This window comes from Pipra filicauda, unplaced genomic scaffold (assembly GCF_003945595.2).
Source record: "Pipra filicauda isolate LSUMZ 115617 unplaced genomic scaffold, ASM394559v2 scaffold211_size2331000_pilon, whole genome shotgun sequence".
Lineage (NCBI taxonomy): Eukaryota > Metazoa > Chordata > Aves > Passeriformes > Pipridae > Pipra > Pipra filicauda.
This window is the reverse complement of record NW_024104323.1, coordinates 2,250,013-2,259,106: the sequence shown is the minus strand read 5'-3', so window position 1 is coordinate 2,259,106 and position 9,094 is coordinate 2,250,013. Positions and strand designations below refer to the sequence as shown.

The 9,094-nt window shown below is 47.7% G+C and overlaps 1 protein-coding gene and 1 long non-coding RNA gene across 10 annotated transcripts in view; one reads left to right on the top strand and one right to left on the bottom strand.

Annotated features, from left to right (window-relative positions):
- Positions 1-139: 139 nt before the first annotated feature.
- Positions 140-1,270, bottom strand: LOC120323216. Its single transcript, XR_005563469.1, has 2 exons — positions 1,227-1,270; positions 140-731 (listed from the first exon to the last, which is right to left on the bottom strand). It is a non-coding gene; the product is annotated as an uncharacterized LOC120323216 (long non-coding RNA).
- Positions 1,271-1,615: 345 nt separating this feature from the next.
- BCAS3 (BCAS3 microtubule associated cell migration factor) overlaps positions 1,616-9,094 on the top strand; it is a 317,385-nt gene continuing 309,906 nt past the window's right edge. For 8 of the 9 annotated variants that reach the window (XR_005563467.1, XM_039381061.1, XM_039381059.1 and 5 more), the window contains exons 1-4: positions 1,616-1,675; positions 3,054-3,141; positions 5,917-5,971; positions 7,943-8,015. Coding sequence is in view for 7 of the 9 variants with exons in the window: in XM_039381061.1 (XP_039236995.1) it covers positions 3,071-3,141; positions 5,917-5,971; positions 7,943-8,015 (199 nt within the window). In the remaining 2 variants the exon portion in view is untranslated. Of the gene's footprint in view, positions 1,676-3,053; positions 3,142-5,916; positions 5,972-7,942; positions 8,016-8,368; positions 8,496-9,094 lie in introns of those variants that run through there. The other variant, XM_039381064.1, reaches the window with a different exon arrangement.

The window sequence follows — 9,094 nt, the reverse complement described above, 5'->3', positions numbered from 1 at the left end:
GTTTTGCATTCATTACAAATCTGAATATTCTCCCCTTTTCCACTTAGGAAACAAGACATCCCACACAGGTTTATCATGGAAGTGATCTTGGCAATTTATACTGAATGTTTACTGGAGCAATAGAGAACTTTTTAAAATGTTTTAACGGGGAAGTAAAAGGCCAGGAATTTATTCCAAGTTATGGTTATTTACAGAATCCAATTTTTTACTGCTGGAACAGTCGAACACAGGTTGGAACCAGGCCTGCCATCTGTTACCATGGTTACAGAAATCCCAGGGGATTTGATTCCTGAAAATGTCCAATTCTCCTTCATCCCTGCTGGGAAGGCAGTGCTGTCTGGGGATGTGGAAGTACCAGTCTGTCCAAAGGGGATCCTGCAGGAGTGTTACTCCTGAGTATTTTGCCCACCTATTTATCACTTGGTTTCTCTGAAATTAATATTCAAAGCTGAGACGGCCAAGAGTGGGAATTTACACCTGGTGTGTGAGCACAGGCTCCTTTGGTAAAATCCAAGTGACACCAACTTTTCCTCTCCTGAGAAATAAAGCTCCAGTATGTGCAAAAACCTGCTAACAGGTGCTTTGTGGGTGTTTGCTGGGTGGCTGTTTAATTCTTTAGGTATGCAGAGATGGTGACGTGCTCACGGGGTGGATTCCTGGAGCTGCTGCTGGAAACCTGAGCCGAGCAGGGCCAGGGGCGTCACCCTGAGTGCTGCGGGCACCGCTGGGCACTGCAAACATAAATCACAGCCTGGGGGCGTGGGAAGGGAACTTAAAGGTCACCCGGTGCCACCCCTGCCGTGGGCAGGGACACCTTCCATAGACCAGGCTGCTCCAAGCCCCGTCCAACCCGGCCTTGGACACTTCCAGGGATCCAGGGGCAGCCACAGCTTCTCTGGGCAACCTGGGCCAGGGCCTCACCACCCTCACAGGGAAATATCCGATTTAAATCTGTCAGCGTGAATCCATTCCCCGGGCCGTGTCACCCCATCCCTTGTACGAAGTCCCGCTCCAGCTCTCTGGGAGCCCCTTTAGGCACTGGAAGGCGCTCTAAGGTCTCCCCGGAGCCTTCTCTTCTCCAGCACTGGGGCAGCGCTGCCACAGCACCCACATTCTGAGCGACACCCGCTGCTGCCCCTCAGGAGCCGCTGCCTCGGCCCCGCGGGGCTTCACCCCGCCAGGATCCTCTTCCTGCTCGTTCCCCGTCCTCCTCTCGCCACGCTCACCTTCCCTGGGCCCCGCCGAGCCGCTCTCGCCCCGGGAAAGGCTCGTCACCCCCTCATCGCCCGCCCGGTCCCCTCACGGTCCCCTCACGGTCCCCTCCCGGTGGTGACCACGCCCCCGTGACGTCACCCATCAGGGGCGGGCTCCACCCCCGCCAATCCGGCGCGGCCCCGCCTTCCTCCTCCCCTCCCCGCCCCACGTGCGCGCGGCGGCTCTCGCGAGATCCCCGATGTAAACAAAGCCGGGGGGCGGGGCCAGAGGAGGTGGCTCCGCCCGCCTTCGGCCGCGTCCCACCGCGCCCCGCCCACCACCCGGCGGCGCGGCCGCCCATTGGCCGAGCTGGAGGAGCGGCCCGCCCCCGCGGCGCGCTGATTGGTGGCGGGCGCGGAGCGCTGGTTGTCATTGCCCCGGGGGTCCCAAACAGTGTCAGTGGCGCCGGGAGCGGCGGCAGGTGAGGGGCGCGCGGGCTGAGGGGGCGGCGCGCGGGTTCGCGCGCGGGGCAGCGCTGAGGCGGCTCCGAGCGGGCTCCGAGCGCCGGGGATGCGAGGCCGGGGCGGGCCGGGGGGCGGCGGGCAGCGGGCAGGGCAGGCCGGGCCGTGCGGCCTGAGGGACCCCCGGCGGTGCGGCGGCAGGGCGCGGGGCGGGAGGCGAGGCCGCGGCCCCGCTCACCGGGCGGTCCCGGCGAGGACACGGCCCCGCTCACCGGGCGGCCAGAAGGGGGACAAAAGGCCGGGCAGGTCGCGGCGTTTGGGTGGGAGTTGCTCAATAGCTGAGGGTGCCCGGCCGGCCCGGCCGCGGGGGGGGACGGGGTGTCCGGGTTGGGGCGCAGGCGTGTGGAATCCCCGAAGGTGAGGGGCTGGGCTGTGTTCGGCTGCTCCCTGCCCCTCGCGGGGGTGGCACCAGGTGTTGGCACTCAGGGCTGGGCGGGCACAGGTGTTCCGAGGGTGGGTTCATCCCTCCCGTGCCATTTTGTGTTTTGCGGTTCCTTCACGTGCGTGTCACGCTGCGGTTGTGTTCCTGGAGGTTTTGTTATTAATTATTATTTTTTTAATTAATTTCCGGGTGGCTGTCTTGCCTCGCTGAATGAGTTGGCCCTGACAGAGTCTGCCCCGACGTGAAACGATGCTGGTGATTGGTACCACGTGGGGGATTTGGCTTTTTTCTCTTACTTTGTGCCCAGGTTCTTGGTTTGGGGTGGCGGGACAGCCGAGTGGACTGAGGAGCTGGCAGGGATCTGTGATGCTCCTCAAGTGCTTTTTGCCTCTAGGAACCTTGCCCAGAATGTTCACACAACAAAGTGTGAAGAAAAGCTCGCAGGTGGCACGAAAAGCTGACATGGAACAGCAGAATGTGTTCCACCACACTTTTTGTGTGAGCTTCAGTGTAACCCGTTTTTTTTCAAGAGTACAATACACTGCAGTTGTGACTGTATATTATTTTTATATAATTATTTTCCAAGACAGCAGTAAATAGTGGGTTTATGTGATGATGGCGGCACCTGTGTGCCTGTACCACTGTCTTCAGTCGTGGAATTGTTTGGGTTGAAAGGGTTGAGAGTCGAAGGTGCTTTTCCAGTTTATCATGCAGGTCTGTGGGGTGTTTTTTTGCTTCCACAAAACACTCCAGGAGCTGCAGTGACTGAGACACTGCAAAGAGAAATCGCTGGTTTGGCGCGTGCTTTTCTTTCGCTTAAAAAAAGAAGTGCTGTGAAGGCACCTACAGGTTTGTCTGGGTGGAGTTTCTCTGCTACCACCTTGAAGAATATGTCAGGGAGTTTGTAACAATTAACCTTGCACAGGTGATGTTAAAAAGGGCTGTGTTTCCTGCAGGTGTGAGCACAGAAACGATGGCGACAGAGTCCCCGCGCCGGCCCAGCCGATGCACAGGAGGGGTGGTGGTTCGGCCTCAAGCTGCCACGTAAGAACCTTCTAGAAGAGCAGCCCTGAGTGAAATGCTCTTTATTTTCTTGTAGAAGGACCTTCCTTGCCTGAGTTTTGTGGGGTGTTTTTTTTCCAAGCCAGCTGGGAGGGCTTGTGTTGCCTCTGCGGTTCTCCAAAAGTCAGCACACGTTTCATTCCCATCTTTTAGGTGCAGGTCAAACTTGTCTCCCTGCCTGGGATGCTTTGCACTTGTACACCAAAGCAAAGCTGCAGGTTTAGAAAACTGAAATGTTGCCTAGTTTTGTTGTTGTTTGCACCATTTTGCTGCACAAACACTGCCCTGGCTGTAGGTTCAATGGTGCAAACTTCCTTGGGCCAGAGGGACATGCTGCACATGCTCCTTTCCTGCTGTTCTCTTCAATAACACCTTGCCCCCTGGACTGGATATATTAAAACACATAAAACTTGTCATTAAAGTCCTTCAGTAAGTAGAGTTGAGCATTCTATTTCTTTTTTTTTTTTTTTTTACTTGACAAAACCAAGAGGAAAGGAAGCAGCTCTGTCTCTTTGGCCAGAGCTCCCAAGAGACCATTTTTGTCCTTGGGCATCCTGACTTTCATTGTGTTCACATGGAAATACTTTCATGGCAAAAGAGCTTTTGGGCTGTAAGACAGCCTAGAAGATTTATGGTCTTTTTTTCTGTCTGTTAGAGGATTTTTGTAGCATTTTTTCTTTCTTGGGATGCTTACACTGCTGCAGGATAACACTCCATTGAAATATTCCCTTCAGTTTTTACCCCTGTGTGCTTAAACATCAAGATTCACTTTATTTTTGCTGGAGAGCACAAGAAACTGATTGTTGTAGCACAGAAAGTTGTGTTAGAGGTTTGTCTTGCAGTCCTGTGACAGAGGAAGCATTTTTTTATATTTTTTTTTTTATGTTGCAGAATTCCTCCACAAACACACTTCCCTTTGTAATGACCTTTTCTTGAAAATAGGCTTTAAGAATATAATACTAGAACAACGCTGCAAGAAGCTGATCATGATGGTTATCTGTTCTTTTTATTTTTGTTCTTTTTGAACCTGGTGTCTTGTTCTTGAGGTACTTGTGCTCACCTCACAAGTGTCAGTGTTTTTGAGGCTGTGTGTGCTGAGCAGCACAGCAGCATTCTGCTGGTCATATTAAGTTTCTAGATCCCTATTAGGGAAAGATTTTTATATATATATATATATGTATTTTGTGGCTTATGTTGTTTTTAAGCACTTTAAAGACCTCTCCCTGGAAGTTTTTGAGCCTCAGGAGGGATTTAGAGCACATACACTGCATAAAACGTTGCCCAGACATCAAATTTGTTTTGACGTGTAGCTGGGGGAGGGAAAAGTCCATTCCATGAGCTGAACCATGGGGACAGGATGACTCTGGCTGGGAGGCATTCCCAGACCTTCAGACACTGTGTTTAACAGCCTGCCTGTGGCCAAGCATTATCATCAAGGGCTCTGAAGGTGTGCAAGGGCAGTTTGGGTGACCTACATAAATCAGAGAGGAATCAGCACCAGAAACCCACAGCTCGTTTGTGAGGCCCCAGCCTAAAGCAGTGGGACAAACTGGGATGCAGAAATCCTTGGGTTACTGGACAGAGGCTGATTTGGCCACGAGCTGGAATAAGCTTTCTAAAAGTTAAGACTTTGTTTTAGTTTTATCTGTGTTTTCAGAGAGGAAAACTAATCCAGCTGGTGCAGCATTTGACTTCGATACCTTCTGTATTGCTGTGTGCAGTGCTTAATTCTTCAGAGGACTTCACTCTTCAGTGCTAAACGTTCCCACTTCTATTAAAACACTCTTGCAGAGCTTCAGAAAGCACCTTTGGCCATCCAGGAGTTTACAGGTTTCCTTTGTTGCTCTTAGAAATCTCGAGTTAGCACAGAAAAAACCTGCGACAGCATAAAAGTGAATTTGGGGGCTGCCAAAGCTGTTGCCTGAAGAGTTGTTTTGTTTTTTGTTTTTTTTTTTTTAAGTAGTCCCAGACTGTGTGAAGGTAGTTCTTGCTGCCAGAGTGTCTCTAGTGTTACTCACTGCATAAAACCCCAAACTTCTTGCATAGTTTCAGCACCATCTGTGTGACCTGCTCAGCCCACACCACGTTACTCAGCACTTACACAAGACACTCCTCACCTGGGCAGGGCTAAGCTAATAAAAGCATTACTTTAAATCTACCCCAAAAAATGCATCTCATGCTTCACACCGTCCTAAATCATGACTGCTGGTGAACTTCCAAGAAGGAATAAGCTCTCCCAAGCTATAAAATCTCTTCTGAAAATACCTCTCTCCCTGCTATTCTTAGGGAGGATGTTGCTCCATCTCCTGCCCCCCTCGTGCTGCCACTTCCTCCATCCTTGTACATAATGCACAGGAGGGCTGGAAGCTTCCTTGTCCCACCATCCCCTGTTTAAATCCTCATTTTCATGTTGTTACAGCCAAATCAGGGAGAAAAAGACTGAGAGATAATTTCCTGATGTGGAGAACGTGGCTTATTCCTTCATTTTTAGGTTTTGTACTTCCCCCCCAAGCAGTTATTCCATAAGCAGGTGTCACTGAGCTTTTTTATGACTTGTATTTAGTCCTTTCATTACTTACAGGCCAATATTTATATTATCAGTGTTTGGCAGTATATTGAATAACTAAATTGCATACTTGGTATTTTCCTTTCTGCTGAAGGTTGTCCATCTTTCCTCTGGTTCTGTGTCTTATTTGATAATTTTCATGACCATTTCTGAGCTTCAGTGGGAGTTGAAATTCTCCTTCTGTTTTCAAGGGAACAGTCCTACATGGAGAGTGTTGTTACCTTCCTGCAAGATGTTGTGCCACAGGTATGTGCAGGTCTTTAAAACTGGGGTTTTCTTTTGAGTGGAAATGCGTGTCAGGTGGACCAAAATAAAGTAAAATAACCCAGAAAAAACAAAAGCCAAATGTTTTGGCCTTTTGAATGTGAATCTTGAGACGGGGTTTGTGAGCTCAGGCTGCAGAGCAGCTGAGGGTGGGCCTGCACACTTCCTCTGATGAGTAAGAATGAAATGAAAATCACAGCCACACAGTGGAAGAACTGCAGTATAAACAGCAGGAAGAGGATTGCAGCTTTTCCTTGGATAATTTGAACAGTGGAAGAGCTGGGGAGGGGAGGGACTGCCTGTCATACTCACTCTGCCTCTGACAAATATGTGTTTTCTGGGAGGAGGTGGTTGTAAACCTGTGGCTGGATTGGTGCAGGACAACTTGGTGCACACCCTTTGTCACCTTTTATCATTGAAAAGGAGAAAGGGAGGCAAAAGAAACTTGCTCCTGCTTTTATATCTTGTTTCCTTAACTTGCCCCAGCATGTCCTGGCTGCTGTGGGACTGTCAGCTCTGCCTGACCCCTGCTCCTCCAGCCTGCTGGGGAGTCCTCACTCTTTGTCAGTGTATTATTTCATAAAATAGATAAATTTCTATACAAATATATTTAGATTTATCAATATAAATGTGCGGATATTGAATTTATATCTAAATATTTTGATATTTGTATATAATAAATGTGGAACTGGAATGGTCCCTCCCACGGGCCTCTCGGTAGCAGAGGGGCAGGAATTCTGTTCTCCTCTTTGGAAAGCTGTGGTCCATAGTGGAGGAGCCCTGCAGCTCACTGGAGCCTCAGGGAACAATCCTGATTGTGATTTGAAGGATTATCTTGGTTAGTTGGTGCCTTGGTTTCCTCGTGGAGTTCCTCCTGGGAATTCCCAATGATATAAATGATAATGATATAAAAAAATGCCCTGAATAACAGCAATTTGTGCAGTGCATTTGGACTCAGGGTTAAATTAAGCATAGTCCAGCTTTCATTTAGGAGGCTGCTGCATTCCACAGCCACCCCTTTCCCCCTCTGGAGTTCCAGGATCCAGTCTGTCTTTTATTTCCCAAATCAGTTTTGCCTTTGCAAGCCCGGAATGTGATTTGTTTTGAAAAGTAAAACCCCACGCTTATTTTTCAGATTGGGGTGTTTTTAGCTCATGTTATTGCTTTTCTGGCATGTGTGAAGTGATTATACAGGCTCTTTTCATATTTAATCCCAAATACTGCTCAGCATTTTGTTATAATTCACTTGGAGGTGCTGGTATTTCTGCTGGAGCTCACGTTCTCCCCACCACAGCTTCTCCTGAGAACTGTAAAACCTCCAGCTTGGAAGCACTGCAGGGGCTCCTCCACAGTTTCTTTTTGTATCCCATCTTTTTATGGGAATGTGTGGAACCCAGGACTGAAACCTGGATCTGTTCTGCTGGAGTTCAGAGTTGATTCTCTTTTAAATGGCTGCATTAAAGTTGTCACAAACGGACCTGAAAGGTGGCAGTGAGATAAACTGGCCAGTAAAGGTCCCTTTCTTTCCTCAGTCTTGCTTGCAAAGCTTTTAAGTGAAAGAAAGAGGATTTTAATAATAAAACACCTCGTGTGAGAGCTCTAACACTGCTTTTAGAAGCAGTGTACAGCTGCTGAAGGTAAAGATTATAGAAGCCACTGTATTTAACTTTACTGACCTGCTGTAATTCATGTGGCATTTCTGACTTGCCCCAGCACATTGATTGCTGTATATATTTTGTCATTCCTGCATTAGTAAGTGGTGTTTAACGTGGTTATGTTGCTCATGGAAACATTCATTCCTGAAACCAGACCTCCCAGGAATACTGGGGACAACGAGACACATGGATCAGGTTTTTCTTTTTTAACTTACATTCCCTCTTAGAGAGGGAGGGGAAAAAAAAAAAAAAAGGATGTTAAACTTACTTATTTCAACCCTTTTGCTTTTTTGTCCAGGCCTACAGTGGGACCCCACCAGAAGAAAAGGAGAAGATTGTTTGGGTCAGATTTGAAAATGCAGATTTAAATGGTATGGCTTCGTTTTCCCCTCATTATTTTAATGATTTTTTTGGGGGGGTCCATGTACAATAATTCCAGTCAGTTTTATCCATGAGCATTGCTGACTCCAAATGAAGTATTTAATTTCCCTAAATTCTAAGTGATAGCTGCACTTTTGCTCAGTACCTGCCAAACAGAGTCAATAGGCCCCGTGATTCATCTGAAGGCAAACAAACTCTTGCTTGGGAAGAAATGCAAATTAGAAAAAATCCATTTATTTTCCTTAAGGTAGTTGAAAACAAAAGCATAGAACTGAATTTATGTCACCTGCAGTTTGATTTCAAAGCCACATTCTGTAACTGAATCCAGTCCAGGTCCCAGGTACGTTTTCAGTGGTGTGACAGAACTCGGAGTCACCTGGAAAGGAAGAGCAGTTGGATAAAATGAGCAGGAGATTCCAGGAGGTCTTTGAGAGAAATAATAGAGCAAAGCCACAAAATACTCTTAAAAGGTAATTTGTTTATCACTTCCAGTGTATATCAGTAAATCATCCCTGCTGACTTAGGGCAGAAAGCAGATTCCAACCTTTTTAAGAGGAAATGGTGATTAATTCCCACTTCAGCTCTGAGCTGTTCTCTTGGTCTATCCCAGTTCCCTGGTTTTTTAAAGGAAGGGTAGGGACTGAGTGAGAGATGGTTGGATGCTGCAATCAGGTAGTTACTTCTTAATTAATTGAACACATCTACAAATAGTTCTGCCCAGTCTGTGCATTTCTGTAATTTCTCTGTTTGTTAATGTTCATTTTGTTGGTGCTGTGCAAATTTGTTCTCTATTTAAAAAGTTTGCCACGTTTCATTAACCCCTGGAGGAAGAAACAACCCATGTTGTAATGCAGAATATTTTTCTCCATTGTTTTAAATTTTAAAGCTTTTTAACTTCTCTGTTAAAAGTCTTTAACGTTTGCATTAAAGAAGATATTTTGGTGTTGTTCCAGCATTAAAATTTCAGCCCCTTTGGTTGCTTTGACTTCTGCCAGCAGAAAGGGGCAGTGAGAAAACACCCTCTTGTGTTCCTGACCTGCTCCTAATGGCTTTGCTGTTTAACCCCCTT